Source organism: Oncorhynchus gorbuscha, linkage group LG19 (assembly GCF_021184085.1).
Source record: "Oncorhynchus gorbuscha isolate QuinsamMale2020 ecotype Even-year linkage group LG19, OgorEven_v1.0, whole genome shotgun sequence".
NCBI classification, from domain to species: Eukaryota; Metazoa; Chordata; class Actinopteri; order Salmoniformes; family Salmonidae; genus Oncorhynchus; species Oncorhynchus gorbuscha.
Genome location: NC_060191.1, coordinates 20,855,659 through 20,873,773, shown reverse-complemented (window position 1 = coordinate 20,873,773; position 18,115 = coordinate 20,855,659). Strand labels below are relative to the sequence as shown.

The window sequence follows — 18,115 nt, the reverse complement described above, 5'->3', positions numbered from 1 at the left end:
CACTCCAACATTCAGACGCCATTTACAAATAAAGCATTTGTGTTTAGTGAGTCCGCAAGATCAGAGGCAGTAGAGATGACCAGGGATGTTCTCTGTTTAGTGAGTCCACCAGATCAGAGGCAGTAGAGATGACCAGGGATGTTCTCTGTTTAGTGAGTCCACCAGATCAGAGGCAGTAGAGATGACCAGGGATGTTCTCTGTCTAGTGAGTCCACCAGATCAGAGGCAGTAGAGATGACCAGGGATGTTCTCTGTTTAGTGAGTCCTCCAGATCAGAGGCAGTAGAGATGACCAGGGATGTTCTCTGTTTAGTGAATCCACCAGATCAGAGGCAGTAGATATGACCAGGGATGTTCTCTGTTTAGTGAGTCCTCCAGATCAGAGGCAGTAGAGATGACCAGGGATGTTCTCTGTTTAGTGAGTCCACCAGATCAGAGGCAGTAGAGATGACCAGGGATGTTCTCTGTTTAGTGAGTCCACCAGATCAGAGGCAGTAGAGATGACCAGGGATGTTCTCTGTTTAGTGAGTCCACCAGATCAGAGGCAGTAGAGATGACCAGGGATGTTCTCTGTTTAGTGAGTCCACCAGATCAGAGGCAGTAGAGATGACCAGGGATGTTCTCTGTTTAGTGAGTCCACCAGATAAGATGCAGTAGAGATGACCAGGGATGTTCTCTTGATAAGTGTGTGAATGGACCCTTTTCCTGTCCTGCTAATCATTCAAAATGTAACGAGTGCTTTTGGGTGTCAGGGAAAATGTATGGAGTAAAAATAACATCATTCTCTTTAGGATTATAGTGACGTCAAAGTAGTCCTAAATATAAATAGTAAAGTAAAGTAGAGATACCCCAAAAAACTACACACACACAAATCAGTGCTATACCATGGATAGCCATATCATATTTAGCTTATGTTGACTGGACTCAATTGTTTTTGGTATCTTTTAGTGGCCACTGTATTCAACTAACCATTAGCAGAGGTGATTTGATTCTGTTGAAATGTTGAAGTTGAAATGGTGCTGGAATAGTGGAGGCAGCTCCTGTTTCCTTTTTGACTTGCGGTAACTCTCCATTGTTCGAAGTCAATAGTTGTTTAAAAGGTCCAAAAATGTCAGAAACATTAACTGCTTGACCATGCTTTAGGTCATGTAGCTGTTTGTTACAGGCTAAATGCTTTGTGGACTTCACCGGACAGAAGTTGCTCTCTGTTGGTTTGATGAAACAAAGGTGTGGTTGAATTTATTCTGCCACTGTGTCTTCTAATTGTCTCTGCCTTTAGGCCAATATATCACGGTGTCAAAGCATATGTACTAACAGGTTCAAAAGCAAACAATTTAATTATCACAACACACAAGTTGTAATATGGCTCTTTTTTCATGGCTTAGCTTCCCTAGTTATTTTTGCCCACGCACCACTACTGCTCAGTGATACACATTTCAAGATACTATCCATTATGGTCTTCAGAAAATATAGCCTAATGCATTGTGCGTATTGACCTGACCTTGTTTCTCTGTGCATATGCAGGTACACCCTTTGTTGATGCGCGAGCGGCGCTCCGAGTTGCACAGGAACAAGCTGCTGCGGAGGACAGTCAGCGTTCCTGTTGAGGGGAGGCACCATCCAGAGATGGGTGAGTAGGCTAAGGGCCCTTCTATCTCTCTGAATTCTTTCTGATAGAAATACAGTCAATAGAATGGGCTTGGAGCCTCTGACCATAAAGCACAAATGTAATGTTGTACTTCCTGCTTTTGCTTCCTGTTTTACTCTTATGGGGACCCTCGCAATGGTTGCCAGTCCACCCATTAAGGCGTCATTGACTTGAATGTGGAGGCCCGTTCTACTCCTTCTAGTTCTGTGTTTCTGACTCTACCTGTCATGGGCTGCTCTTACCTTTCTCTGCCTTCATCTTCTTATATTTTGTGATTCTGTCTCTCTTACTGACTCTCTGACTCGTTGCCTTACTCCACCTCTCTCACAATGTCTCAGCATTGATACACTCCCATCGTCCACATAGGGCAACTCTCCCCACAACAGTCTTGTGGGGATACTGCAATAGGCCACTCACTCCGTATTTGACATGAACCTGTCCAGGTCTGACACAGCACTACTCTCCTATAATGGCACAGGCTACACAGGCCTACTGACTCCAGAAGAGTGATGCTCATCACACTCTAAGCATGTCTATGGTATAGCATATGTTATCCAACAGCCTTCCATTGAGAACCATCTGCAGTGAGAGCCCATCCACCCTGAGGAAATGCCCATACTGAATGAGATGGATGCCCCACCGGCGGCCAAGGCCCCCCAGGCAGCCCATTAATGAGCTGATTAACAGAAAGCTGTCATGCTGTCATCAGAATTCCACATTTACAGAGTCACTGTCAAGGGAACTGCTTGTGACCCAGTGACCCATTTCAGAAAGACTGTGACCTACTGCATAACTTGGAACTGAGATAAATTAGTGAGATCATCATTGGGATAATCCCAGAGTGAGAGTAGATTGGATGCAAGCAAGTGAGTAGATTAGATGCAAGCAAGTGAGTAGATTGGATACAAGTGGATTGGATAGGATAGTGAAAGTCTATGTATAAAAAAATCTTTGAAAATCCATTTTGACTAGACTTCAAAGAAGAAAAATAGAACACAAAGGCATGAAATCAAAATGCCAGGCTAAACTGTCCAATGATATGCAAGATGGAGATATAGTATTGTTTGCTGTGGGGGATGAGGTCCAATAGACCTTCCGATGTTGTCCTCTACTCACTTAAGTGCTTCATTCCAGGGACACATACAGTACAAGTCATAGATTACTCTTGTGTTACAAAAAAACAAGGTTGAATTTGTATGCATCAAATGTGTTTATGTACTGTCTCTATACTTCAAATGAATTTTCATGTACCATCGTTTTGATAAATGAAGACACGACAACAATCCCAGCTGGGCCCTGATGTAATGACTATATCTGATGAATACATTTGGCTCTGCATCTATTATTAGGGAAGCATAGGACATTTCAATACGCTCTTTGGATTGGATACGGAAAGTTACTCAGACGCAATTAGTCTACTTCCCCATCCACTTCCTTGTATTGCACGGAAATGGTTAAAGTTGGAGCAATCAGCATGCAATTAAGGCATTCATCTTGGTAGATAATTGCAGTGTGCTGTAAATTTTTTATGCAAATATCTATTGTAATTAGAACTTCAACCTAAACCCTATCCACAGAACTTCTGCCTGCAGCCACACAGACCAAACCAAAATGTTTGCTCTGTGCGGAGCTGTCCAAGGCACTGAAACAGCTCCCATCGGTGGTGGATTTTAGCCCATGTTGGGCCCTCTGTCCATGGTGTTGAAACACCCTATGTACCCTGGACACATTTAGGTACATATAAGGTACAGTAGTTATAATAAGGAGACAAGGGCCTCCCGAGGGGCGCAGCAATCTAAGGCACTGTATCGCAGTGCTGAGGAGCCACTACAGCCTGGAGTTCAAGCAGCACAGCTTGGCGCGTCATGTTTTGAAGGATGCATGTCTTGACCTTCGCCTTTCCCGAGCCCGTTGGGGAGTTGCAGTGATGAGACAAGATCGTAACTATCAATTGGGGCGAAAAAATGGATTAAAAAATAATTTTATGAAGAAAAAAAATGAATAGGGAGACAGATTGTGTGGGGCAGTAGTACAAATAGTGGAGTACCAATAGTGGAGTATAGGGAATCTTGCTTGAATAGCAGTTGCTGCATTTAGGTGGAGGTGCTGTATCTATACCAAGTTGAATTGTTGCAATTGCAGTAGCATGCATAATGAAAACTATAAACACTATAGAGTAAAAAGTGGTAGTATGTTGTGTACAGCTGCAAAATGTTATATGCTACGTTTCTGAGTCATTCAGCCATAAAGGGAAGTTATTGAAACTGTGTAGCTGGGGTTGTTTCTGTACTGTAGCATGTTTGTGGGTTGTTTGTGTGTTTGTTTTACTGGCAGGGTAAGTTCATTTGTGTTGACTTGTCATTTCGAGCAGCTCAAAGAGCAGTTCTGACCACAAAACTCCTGTTTACCATATCAGATGTTAACCAAGTTAAACTCAGGCTGTTTCAAGCAGACCACCATAGTCCCTTAGCCCAAGGAAGCAAAGGTAGCCTGCTTAAATGATTACCGCCCCGTAGCACTCACGTCGGTAGCCATGAAGTGCTTTGAAATGCTGGTCAAAGCTCACAAAAAACACCATTAGCCCGGATACCCTACACCCAGTCCAATTCGCATACCGCTCCAACAGATCCACTCCACACTTCCCTTTCCCACCTGGACAAAAATAACACCTGGAGCAGGTGGAGAGTTTTAAGTTCCGTGGTGTCCACATCACCAACGAACTATCATGGTCCAAACACACCAAGACAGTCGTGAAGAGGGCTTGACAAAACCTTTTCCCCCTCAGGAGACTGAAAATATTTGGCTTGGGTCCCCAGATCCTCAAAAAGCTGCACCGTCGAGAGCATGATCACCGCCTGGTATGGCAACTGCCCGGCATCTGACCGTAAGGCGATACCGAGGGTAGTGCGAACAGCCCAGTACATCACTGGGGTCAAGCTTCCTGCCATCCAGGACCTATATAATAGGCGGTGTCATAGGAAAGCCCATAAAATTGTGAGAGACTCCAGTCACCCAAGTCAAAGACTGTTTTCTCTGCTACCGCACGGCAAGCAGTACCGAGGCGCCAAGTCTAGGACCAAAAGGCTCTTTAACAGCTTCTACCCCCAAGCCATAAGACTGCTGAGCAATTATTCAAATGGCCACCGGACTATTTACATTGACATATTATCTATGCATAGTCACTTCACCCCTACCTACATGTACAAATTACCTCAACTAACCTGTACCCCCACACACTGACTTGGTACCGGCACCCCTGTATATAGCCTCATTATTGTTATTTTATTGTGTTACTTTTTTCATTTTTACTTTAGTTTGTTTGGTAAATGTTTTCTTATCTCTTCTTGAACTGCACTGTTGGTTAAGGGCTTGTAAGTAAGCATTTGACGGTAAAGTCTACACTTGTTGTATGCGGCGCATGTGACAAATAAAGTTTGATTTGATTTGATAGAACAAGGTCAGTGAAGGGACTTGATTATGTAATTAGTGAGAGAAACAATCCTTTTAAATCTTTATTGGCACTGAAGTGCACGCTCCTGATCCTATTGGGTCTCTTGCAATAACGTTCAATAAAATTCAGAGGTGCATTCTGGGCTAATAGAAGAAAAATATATTTTTCCTCTCTCTTATTAACCTCATCAAAATTGAATGTGATTAAATGTATTACATTTCGAAATTGACTTTCACCACGGCTGCTCAGTCATTGAGAGGAATCCATGTTATCTGAATGAATTAACCTCATGCTATATCACAACCATAATGTAGCTAGCTAACTGCTTATCTGATTGATAGCCTTTGGCTGAATGGAAATTCAATGTAAAAACATAACATGTTCGTATTTTCCTCCATTATAAACTTGTGTTCTCCATCTTCTGGGACAACATTGTCATTTTGATATTTTATTTATAGGAGTTGTTCCACAACCCATCTTAAAGGCACAACACTAGTGTATATAACTGAACTAATTTCTCCTCCAATAACTTTAAGGAAATGAATCATAAATAACAGTATAAATTATGGATTTTCCCCAGCCTTTTAACTCATTAAAACAACATGCAATGTCTTTAAGGTTTCACCAGGGACAAAAGAAACTGTCAGGGTAAGAGTGGAACCCAGAAGTGGTTCATGTTTGCAGCATACTCCAGCAACCACCGCTAACCTATACACCTCAGTACAGTTATCTTCCATTTTTTAAATGTTACCTTTATTTAACTAGACAAGTCAGTTGAGAACAAATTTGAATTTACAATGACAGTTAACTGCCTTGTTCAGGGACAGAACAACAGATTTTTACCTTGTCAGCTCAGGGATTTGATCTAGCAACCTTTCGGTTACTGGCTCAATGCTCTAACCACTAGGCTACCTGCCACCCCAAATGCATGTGCGTAGTTTGTATTCTCTAGTATTATATATTAGATTAGGGAGTATGTTACTCAGATTTCTCTTTGTTTTGAGCAATTCAGCCTCTGTTGACCCCAAATTTCTACAGCAACATTACGCAATACGATCCCATTAGCCAACCCCAATTATGCTATTCTCTGTTTGCTACCACATGGGAATACTAAAGGACACTTCAATATGTTTTAATTGCAGCAGGAAGCATACATACTATAGTACTGTAGCAGTATCAACAACAGTATTGTTAGTTTTAGTGAGACCTTTAGTACTATATAAAGTTAACAGTGCAGGATGACAGGTAGCCTGTCAGTCTGTCACTGAGGGAACTGTAAATGCACCCCCAAAGCTGCCGCTTGTCTTTGGAGAGATTTGCTGAGTCATCTTGCTGTCTTAATGTTGGAACACCGAATGAATACAAATGGAGCGCTACTGTAGCTTTGTTTAGCGATTCGTGGACATGAGCAGGGGAACACTCACTGGGGAAAGGGGCAGAGAGAGAGAGAGAGAGATGATTAATGGAATTGTGTGCTCACTCAGCTAGAATCAATACTGTTTTCTGGCAACATTTTACATCGCTGTTCCCACACTTCTTCGAAATGACGTATAGCTACTTCATGTGGAACAAGTAATCAAATTATTTTTCACTTAAAGGGAAGATTGTAGAATTATTCTTCCAACTAAAGGTCCCAATACGGCATGCTGTATCACTTTACATTTGGATTTTGGGAGAAATGTATATTTGAACCGAATTTGACCGAAGTCAGGTCGGAAAGGCGTTCGTAAATGTGACACGAAGAGGAGCGCTACAGGAGTAGGAGTGAAACCACATAAAACGGTGGAGACTCATATCAGACAGAGTCCTATTATTGTTTTAAAATATATATTTTGGAACTCTGAATAAAGACAATTTATCATCTGACCATATCATGTGATTTTTGACTCTGTATCAGCTCATTAAAAAAAACACTAATACAGCTCGCATTCTTTTAGCATAGCCCCCATTCCACCCCTGGCTTGCCCCTACTAGCTAACCACTAGCAGACTTGAAGCACATCACTTATTAGCAGTTCAGCACATCAGCATTTCTCGTACTGTTACAAAACCAAGATAAACCCTTACCATCATAGTAGACATTGAACATCTATAACCGAACTGGCTACAACTCTGTTGTTGGCCGATTGTAGCTACAGCTAATGCCATGCTAACCTGAGTGCTACTACTCGCAGCAGTAAACCCAGGTATTATGGCTAAAACACACATTGACTACCATGATATCCTGCAAAAAAAGATGAGGCAGTTCAGTGTGTACTGCCCCCACCAACAGGCCCCTTCTTGACGTCAAAGCCGTAATGTTTTGTTGGTGTAGGAGTTTTTAATAAATGTAATTCAAATAGCAAAATATGTGTATAGTTAAGTTTTTAATCAACTTTTGCAGAAAGAACTTTTGCACAAGATGGAATATCATCAATCTACATTGTTAGATTTGTGGAAATATATTGTGCAACCTTCCCTTTAATATGCGTAACAACCAGCAGTGTAGAGAGTGCTACACAGTAAATATGTATTCCTTGGGGCTGTATATTATTGGAAAATTAGGCAAATGTGATTTAAAGATAACGTTTTTGTAATAAACATCTTAGCGACAATACATTTTTCAAGACGGGTCTTTTAGAATCCTCTATGTAATTGAAATGTTGACAAAAAAAATAGTCCCCCTTTAATAACTGATTACTGATCAATTTATCAATTACTAGGTACCAGAAATGACATGTTAAGAAATGGAATGAAGCACCATTGTAAATACCATGCATCAACTGGAAAATAGCTTTTTATGCAGAGCAGCTATGTAAATGTCGACATTATGTAACATCAAGTGCTCACATATCCTGTGATATATCCTGAGGATGAAATAAAGCAATAACAATAATAACAGCAGTAGCAGCACAGCTCCTGGTTTGACTGGCAGTTGTCCATGGGTCTCTTGTGTAGGCTGGTTTCTCTTCCTCAGCCCTGAGTGTGTTAGTCAGCTTTCATACATTGGTTGGCTGTAGTCTTAAAAGACCACATCTCTCTGCACTGAGACTAGAGTCAGGGATTTACTGCCACTTTCATCAACTTCAATTAGACTCGGTCTCAAATAGCCACCTGTCCCTTTAAATAGCTGGGTATCGGCACGCAATAAACGACCTGTTTCAAAAAAACACCGGGTCTAAATGAATTGTTTACGAGGTTACCATGGACACAGCTCGGATTTTCCCACAGTCATCTGCATTACATGTTTAAATGTTTTATTCTATCATCGTTGCTATCCATGGCAACACCTAAAAGAAAACACATCAAATTCAAGCTCACAGTGATCAAATTCGCAGAGCAAAATTCAGGCGAGGCAACAGCCAGGCATTTTGGAATTGATCCAAAAAGAGTGAGAAAATGGCTGTCCAAAAAGTTGAACTTCACCGTTTGTCTGAGGTGGATCAGAAGAGGGCGAGACTGCAAGGTGGGGGTAGAACAACATGTTTGCGAGGAGCTGGAGGTGGATAGACACCAGGCTCAAATGGAAATCTGTCTCTTATAAGCGCCGGTTGTATTCAGTGATTTAAGCAAATAAACACCTGGGCTATTAATTGAAGTTATACCTTAAGTTTCTTGGATAGTTTCCTTCACCAAAGCCTGCTCTCCTCGAGGCCCAGAGGAAAAGAAGATGCCAACTTGGTAGTAGTCATCTTCTTTTTGCTGAGCATGTGAATTGGGAGTCTTTGGGCGGTGCAGCGTGCCTTTCGGTTTCACTTAGGAACCACTGGTGTAGATGAGAGTAGCCATTGACACACAAACAACCATGCAAACACAAATACACACACACACACACACACAAACACACACACACACACACACCAGTGGCGTACTGTAGGCAGAAATCTGTTGATGGCAAAGATGTAGGCAGAGGTGGAAAAAGTACTCAATTGTCATACTTGAGTAAAAGTAAATATACCTTAATATAAAATGACTAAAGTAAAAGTGAAAGTAACCCAGTAAAATAATCCTTGAGTGAAAGTCTAAAAGTATTCGTTTTTAAATGTAGATAAGTACAATGGTGGAAAAAAGACTCAATTGTCATACTTGAGTAAAAGTACAAAGTAAAAATAAATGCTATAAATCAAATTCCTTATATTTAGCAAACCAGACGGCACAATTTCCTTTTTTATTACTTTTTTTTGACAGCTAGGGCCAACGACAACACTCAGACATAAGGAAGCATTTATGTTTAGTGAGTCCACCGGATCAGAGGCAGTAGGGATGACCAGGGACATTCTCTTGATAAGTGTGTGAATTTGACCTTTTTCCTGTACTGCTAAGCATTCAAATTGTAACTAGTACTTTTTGGTGTCAAGGAAAATATATTGTGTAAAAAGTACATCATTTTCTTTTGGAATGTAATGAAGTAAAAGTAGTCAAAAATATAAATAGTAAAGTATAATAATAGAGTTAACCTAATTCACCCTTCATTTATGTTTGATTTGGTCTAAACCGTTTATGTTCTGGTTCAATTTGACCCGTACAGTAAGCGCAGTAAGTACATCAAGAACATAAATATATAAAGTTTAACCTCCCAAAATGTATTTTCCAGTAGCTTAGAAAGCAGCTTGTTTCAAGGACAAACCATTTAAAAGTTATACAGTGCCTTTGGAAAGTACACAGTGGCCTCCATCATTCTTAAATGGAAGAAGTTTGGAACCACCAAGACTCTTCTTAGAGCTGTGTGCCTGGCCAAACTGATCAATCGGGGGAGAAGGGCCTTGGTCAGGGAGCTGACCAAGAACCCAATGGTCAATCTGACAGAGCTCTGGAGTTAATCTGTGGAGATGGGAGAACCTTCCAATCAGGCCTTTATGGTAGAGTGGCCAGACGGAAGCCACTCCTCAGTAAAAGGAACATGACAGCCCGTTTGGAGTTTGCCAAGAGGCACTTAAAGATTCTCAGACCATGAGAAACAAGATTCTCTGGTCTGATGAAATCAAGATTGAACTCTCTCACATCTGGAGGAAACCTGGCAACATCCCTACGGTGAAGCATGGTGGTGGCAACATCATGCTGTGGGGATGATTTTCAGCGTAAGGGACTGGGAGACTAGTCAGGATCGAGGCAAAGATGAACGGAGCAAAGTACAGAGAGATCCTTGATGAAAGCCTGCTCCAGAGAGCTTAGGACCTCTTAACAACACAGGAGTGGCTTCGGGGACTAGTCTCTGAATGTCCTTGAGTGGCCCAATCAGAGCCTGGACTTGAACCCGATCCAATATCTTTAGAGAGACCTGAAAATAGCTGAAAGAGCTTGAGAGGATCTGCAGAGAAGAATGGGAGAAACTCCCCAAATACAGGTGTGCCAAGCTTGTAGTGTCATACCCAAGAAGACTCAAGGTGGTAATCACTGCCAAAGGTGATGCAACAAAGTACTGAGTTAAGGGTCTGCATACTTATGTCAATGTGATATGTTTAAAAAAAAATGTAATACATTTGCTAAAATGTCTAAAAACCTGTTTTTGCTTTGTCATTATTGGGTATTGTGTAGATTGATGAGGGAAAAAACAACAATTTAATACATTTTAAAATAAGGCTGTAACTTAACAAAATGTGGAAAAGGTCAAGGGGTCTGAATACCTTCCAAAGGCACTGTATACACCAGGCCTGGGCAATTCCAGTCCTCAGAGGCCTGATTGGTGTCACACTTTCCACCGTCCCTAGCAAACACAGCTGATTTAAACTAATTGCATTTTTAACTGAAGATCATGATTAGTTGATTATTGTAGTCAGGTGTGTTAGCCGGGGCTGGGGAAAAAGTGTGACACCAATCAGGCCCCCATGGACTGGAGTTGCCCAGGCCTGGTATAGACCAAGGTCAAGGTCAAATTGCGTGGGTTAAATTGCGGGTCAAATTGACCCAGAACATCATGGATGTCACTATTCCGGTAGTGGGTCTAAATTAATTGTAAAACATGTAATTATGGGGCCTACTAAGGGGCGAAGCGGTCTAAGGCACTGCATCACAGTGCTAGAAGTGTTACTACAGACCCGGGTTAATTTCCGGGCTGTGCAACAACCGGCCGTGGCTCGGGTTAGGGGAGGGTTTGGCCGGTGGGTCTTTACTTGGCTCATTGTGCTCTAGCGACTCCTTGTGGCAGGCCGGGTGCCTGCGGACTGACCCCCGGTCACCAGTTGAACAGTGTTTCCTCTGTGTGAAGTGTTAAATTGACAATAGTCTGGTGGGTGAGAATATTATCAATTGTTAAATTGTATATGAAGAATCTGATAAACAGTGCAGCTTGGAATTGACATAGAGGCAGTGAAACGAAACGTCCCAAAAAATGACTTTTGCAAATTCTCCTACAGAGTCACAAGCAGGTAAGACGTGTTGACAGGGATGGACTAGGAATGAAAAATGACCCTGGACCTTTTGACTCTGGACTTTTTGACTTTTTGACTGGCACACCAAAAACCCCCCAGCAATACACCACCACCCGCACAACCCACGCCACACTTTATGTAAACAAGATTACTGAACAATATTTATAACAATAACTTTAGTCAAATATATGTAAAATAGGAGGAGGCTGGCTCTGGCACTGGCAGCAAGGTGGCAAGAATCTCTGGAACCATCTGACCAGTAAAATAAATAATACAGGAAGAGATGTGTTGGTGAAAAGACTGGTGAGTAGGCAAGTCATAGAATAAAATTAAAATAAACATATTTCCTACCTCCTTAAATGAGCCATTTCTGCAGCAGCTCACTTCTCTCAGCAATGCCATCTATCTATAACCAGGTTACTGTCCAGGGCCATTAAAACATCTCGCTCAGTAGCCATGAGCATAAAAGCCTCCAGGTGCTGTTGAGATAGATTGCTCCTGAGCCTACTCTTGATGAATTTCAGAGTAGAGAAGCTCCGCTCACAAGCTACCTAGGTTACTGACAGGGTAAGTAGGAACTCGTAAGCAAGACCCAGGATGTGGTATGCGTCGTCAATAGGTTGTACTGACTAAGAATATGGTAGCAACACACTGGACTGTCCTTGCAAGATGAACAGCTCTTGTTCACCATCTCCACCTCGTCTTCATTTCCTTCAGGTCCATGATCCTCCATAGTCCTGGTTGTGTATTCTTCAAATCCCGATTGTTTTAACCTAGTCCACTGTTCTGCCAGACTAATGAGCTCACTCTGTAAATTGAAACACCGTTGCTCTGCTGTAAAATCTGATCAAACATTTGCTTAGTTCTTGAAGGGCTGTCTGTGGAAGGTCACTGGCACTGGATGTTAGCTGACTAAAGTTTTTAGGGTCCAGAAGAGCCATGTCGGCATACAAAGTGCCATTACTCAGAAATCGTAGATGGATGCTATCTATAACTATATCCAGAATTTGATTATGGACACCAATCCTGTATGCACTTTGCCCCAGTAAAAGTCTCATCTTGTGCCATCTCTCCAGGCATGGTCTTCTTCTTTCGAGCCCTTTTTGTTGGCAGAGTGGTTTCTAACTCCAGCTCTGTTTCCTCCTCCTGCTCCTGCAACTTCCTGTTGGCCCACTGAACAAATGTGTCTGCAGCTGCCTTGACTTATTCAAAATCTCTTGCCATTCCTTTCAGCAGTTCCTCTGTAGACACAACCATACGATGCGCAGACAGAATGTCCATTCCATTTGTTTGAAGATATTTTGAGACTGGTGAGGTGACCTGAAATATTCGGAGGAATATCTGAGCCGCAAGTAGCGTTTCATACTTCAGCAACCCCTCAATGTATCCTTGTGCCTTGACCCGTGCAGTAGTGTTGATGTTTCTCTGATCTTGTATGGTTGAAATAGTGAGAAGGACATCAACATACAGACCCTCATCTGGACTTCCAAAAGCTACAAAGACCTTTAAGGCACTATCTTTAGCCCACCAGCGTGTCTCTCCAATTGGAGCATGACGTCTGTGTCTTGTGTTCTTGCTCTCCTTCTCCCAAATGTTCACCCTCTGGTAGGATTCACGGAAGAACACAGCTATGGTGTTAGCGAGAGAAAAACTTGCCAAAACGCTCTCTGTTGTGTCTGCCAAAACAAGGTTCAAAATGTGTGCAAAGCACCACACATGATTGGTGGACTTTCCAGAGAGCAAGGCAGAGAAGCCTTTATACTGGCCTTGCATACTGGAGGCTCCATCAGTGGAATTGCCAAGGCACTTTCTGATGTCAAGCTTCATGTTTTCCAGTACTTCACACAGTACCTGGACAAAGTGTTGTCCAGTGGATGCCTCGCATTTCACCACAGCCACAATTTACTCATGGATGACGTTCGTCACATATCCGACTATGACAGAGCATTGATCTTGTGTTGTAATGTCATGCGCAGTGTCAATCTGGACTGAAAACATACCAGCTTCCTGGATTTCACTTGCTATGGTGGCCTGTATTGTGTGTAGGATGGTGTTAATGACGTCATCGATGGTAGTCTTTGATAATAGAGTTGTATTTATTTATTTATTTGATTTGATTTATTTCACCTTTATTTATCCAGGTAGGCTAGTTGAGAACAAGTTCTCATTTGCAACTGCGACCTGGCCAAGATAAAGCGTAGCAATTCGACACATACAACAACAACAGAGTTACACATGGAATAAACAAAACATACAGTCAACAATACAGTAGAACAAAAGAAAACAAAAAATCTATATACAGTGAGTGCAAATGAGGTAAGTTAAGGAAATAAATAGGCCATGGTGGCGAAGTAATTACAATATAGCAATTAAACACTGGAATGGTAGATCGGCAGAAGATGAATGTGCAGGTAGAGATACTGGGATGCAAAGGAGCAAAATAAATACCAGTATGGGGATGAGGTAGGTAGATAGATGGGCTGTTTACAGATGGGCTAAGTACAGGTGCAGTGATCTGTAAACTGCTCTGACAGCTGGTGCTTAAAGCTAGTGAGGGAGATGTGAGTCTCCAGCTTCAGAGATTTTTGCAATTCGTTCCAGTCATGGGCAGCAGAGAACTGGAAGGAAAGACGACCAAATGAGGAATTGGCTTTGGGGGTGACCAGTGAGATATACCTGCTAGAGCGCGTGCTACGAGTGGGTGCTGCTATGGTGACCAGTGAGCTGAGATAAAAGGCGGGGCTTTACCTAGCAGAGCTTTACCTAGATAACCTGTAGCCAGTGGGTTTGGCGACGAGTATGAAGCGAGGACCAACCAACGAGAGCATACAGGTCGCAATGGTGGGTAGTGTGTGGGGCTTTGGAGACAAAACGGATGGCACTGTGATAGACTGCATCCAGTTTGTTGAGTAGAGTGTTGGAGGCTATTTTATAGATGACATCACCGAAGTTGAATATCGGTAGGATGGTCAGTTTTACGAGGGTATGTTTGGCAGCATGAGTGAAGGATGCTTTGTTGCGATATAGGAAGCCGATTCTAGATTTAATTTTGGATTGGAGATGCTTAATGTGAGTCTGGAAGGAGACTTTACAGCCTATCCAGACACCCAGGTATTTGTAGTTGTCCACGTATTCTAAGTCAGAGCCTTCCAGAATAGTGATGCTGGTCGGGCGAGCAGGTGCGGGCAGCGATCGATTGAAAAGCATGCATTTAGTTTTACTTGTGTTTAAGAGCAGTTGGAGACCACGGAAGGAGAGTTGTATGGCATTGAAGCTTGTCTGGAGGTTAGTTAACACAGTGTCCAAGGAGGGGCCAGAAGTATACAGAATGGTGTCGTCTGCGTAGAGGTGGATCAGAGAATCACAAGCAGCATGAGAAACATCATTGATGTATACAGAAAAGAGAGTCGGCCCTAGAATTGAACCCTGTGGCACACCCATAGAGACTGTCAGAGGTCCAGACAACAGGCCCTCCGATTTGACACACTGAACTCTATCAGAGAAGTAGTTGGTAAACCAGGCGATGCAATAATTTGAGAAACCAAGGCTGTCGAGTCTGCCAATAAGAATGTTGTGATTGACAGAGTCGAAAGCCTTGGCCAGGTCAATGAATACAGCTGCACAGTAATGTCTCTTATCGATGGCGGTTATGATGTCGTTTAGAACCTTGAGCGTGGCCTAGGGTCTAGAGTGTCACCCCCTTTGAAGAGGGGGATGACGGCGGCAGCTTTCCAATATTTTGGAATCTCAGACGATACGAAAGAGATGTTGAACAGGCTAGTAATAGGGGTTGCAACAATTTCAGCAGATCATTTTAGAAAGAGAGGGTCCAGATTGTCTAGCCCGGCTGATTTGTAGGGGTCCAGATTTTGCAGCTCTTTCAGAACATCGGCTATCTGGATTTGGGTAAAGGAGAAATGGAGGGGCTTGATTAGAGAGCCTCTGCCCCCTCTTGACCCAGACTCATGCAGTGTTTTGCTTTTCTCTATGCAGGCAGTGATATGCTCTTTCATACACATGTCATACTTTCCCAGCCGAATGATCATCTCTAAAAAAATTCCATGGTCAATGCTGCTGTCATCTAGCGTATAAGCTGCTTCAGACTGCATGCCTCTGTAGCTCAGATCCCTCTTGCCTAGGACTTTAACAACATCTATAATGTGCTCTAGCACTCGCCTTCTTCTGTTCACTTGCTCTCTATGAGCAGACATCTGACTGCCGATGAACAGGCTCTCAATGTTACCTTTGGAGGACCTTAGAAAGTAGGCCTCAGCTTAACCTCTATGCATGACGCTCTTCTCATGCTCTTCTCATGCTCTTCTCATGCTCTTCTCATGCTCTTCTCATGCTCTCCCACTCTCTGATGGATATGCTTCCAGTCTGGCATTCCATTCATGAAAGGGCTGTTCTCTGTGGGCTTTGCAAATGCCATACAAATGAAGCAGAATAAAGCATGGTTCTCTTCACTGTATGACAGCCACTTCCTGTTGGTCCCATCTTTACAAAAGAAAACCTGCATCACAGACTTTTCACACTTTTGTTGGGGGTGGAAACTAAAAAACATATCTAGTTCCACTGACTTCGGCCTCTTAAAATAATCCAAAATTGGGGTGGCAGTGTCATCCAGGCTCTGGCTCAATCCACATCTGTCCACTGCAGATGCACTATCCTCAACCTGGATGAGTAATTAGTATAAATGAGCATATTAGTATAATATTATAGTATTAATTAAAAGGATAATGTTAATATAATAGTATCATGTTAGTATAATATTAATATATTAATTATATAATGTTAGTAGATTCATATAATTTCAGATAATATTATACTATATACCACTAGTATAATATTCATTCCAATTGGGCAATACAGCAGTTTAAGAAATTCACAACCAATATTTATCATTTTTGTAGGTTTTGTTAAATCATTAAATTCTTGTTCTAATTTTTAATTCTAAGTATTAATGTCAATAATCATATCCATTCATGCATAACAATGAGTTCAACATTTTGAAAGTTTGTTGTAGCGTGTCAACCTTTTTTTGCTGTCCCGCCCCATCCAGGCTGTGATTGGTCAGTTCACGAAAAGTGACATTGACGAGCGCTTTTTTCAACAAAAGGCACCTGATATAGCTAAATAGCCAGCTAGCCAAACCCAAACATTGCTTATCTTATCCCTATTTTCTTCTGCCTTACTGCTTCAGCTGCAAAACCTTGACAAACAGTTGAATGGGTATCGCTGGGCTCAATGGGCTACTCTCTCTGCTGCCAGTGCCTTCAGGCTCACTAGGCTGACATGATAGACTGGTAATGGCACCAAATTAATCATTTGTTATTTTAAAACATTTGGCTGCTTCAGCCTCAGGGACTTCAATCTCTTCTCTCTCCGATTTTCAGCACCACCTTTACGTTTTTTCTCAGTTTGTCCATCTTGCTCCACTGCACTATTTATCCAAATGTCACCACTTAACAGAGATGGGAAATGGGCAGGGCCCAGGTAAATGTAGAATGGACTGGACCAAAAGTAATTGGCTGGGAGAGAGAGGCTGACAGATGTAATACCCAACCGCAGTGTCAGTGGGCCGGCAGCCCACTCGCCTGGGCCAGTCAGACACACAGCACTTGGTTATTTTTATTTAAGCGGGGGCTGGGGTTATTTATATTTTGCGTTGCATCGGCCCTAATTGTCAAGCGGAAAATTCCCTGTGCTCCAGATGGCCAGTCCGTCATTGTGTGTTGATGTCTATATAGTATCAGAACGTTTCCAAAGGACCTATCCTTGACAAACACTTTCTGAGTCAAAATGCAAGCTGAGTGCAATTCTCTGCTGGGCACGGGAGATCAAGTGTGTATATAATGTAGCCTTTTGTGTGATGTCAATTAAATTATCTATAGCCTATAGGGCCTATCAGTGAATGGGAAAATAAGTACAGGGCAAAGATATATTTCCAATGAAATGAATCCCCTAAAAATGATTATCTCACGCATTTGGCTATTTTCATATATAGTAAGAGAGGTGTGATGTTCTCCATGTAGGCCCTTATATTTCAAAAGTCGAGTCTCAAGCTAAGTCAGTGGCGACCCGTCGTTCAGGGCAGGTGGGGGCAGAGCCTGTTTTGAGCCCCACCTGTTTAGTTAAAAAAATATGTTTTGCATGTTATCTTGGCATATCTTGTTATCTTGGCATTAATACGTGTCACATATCAGTTTGGATACAATGTAAAAAGAATCAAGTGGAGGCCTCCCGGGTCGCGCAGTCGTCAAGGGCCCCCAGACTCTGTCGTAACTGGCTGCGACAGGGAGGTCTGTGGGGCGACGCACAATTGGCCTAGTGTCATCTGGGTTAGGGAGGGTTTGGCCGGTAGGGATATCCTTGTCTCATCGTGCACCAGCGACTCCTGTGGCAGGGCGGGCGCAGTGCACACTAACCAAGGTTGCCAGGTGTTTCCTCTGACACCCAGCTGGCTTCTGGGTTGGATGTGCACTGTGTTAAGAAGCAGTGCGGCTTGTGTATCGGAGGACGCATGACTTTCAGCCTTTACCTCTCCTGAGCCCATATGGGAGTTGTAGCTACCTACAAGATAGTAGCTACTTACAATTGGATACCATGAAAAATAATAATTTTAAACTAAAAAAAATCAAGTGGATAAGCAGCATATAAACATGGTCTCT

At 42.4% G+C, this 18,115-nt stretch overlaps 1 protein-coding gene across 8 annotated transcripts in view; it reads left to right on the top strand.

Moving 5' to 3' along the window:
• The window catches only part of LOC124005780 (ras/Rap GTPase-activating protein SynGAP-like), a 115,096-nt gene that overhangs the window by 26,265 nt on the left and 70,716 nt on the right, over positions 1-18,115 (top strand). For all 8 annotated transcript variants that reach the window (XM_046315320.1, XM_046315317.1, XM_046315315.1 and 5 more), the window contains exon 3: positions 1,524-1,629. In XM_046315320.1, the coding sequence (XP_046171276.1) occupies positions 1,524-1,629 (106 nt within the window). The remainder of the gene's footprint in view (positions 1-1,523; positions 1,630-18,115) is intronic.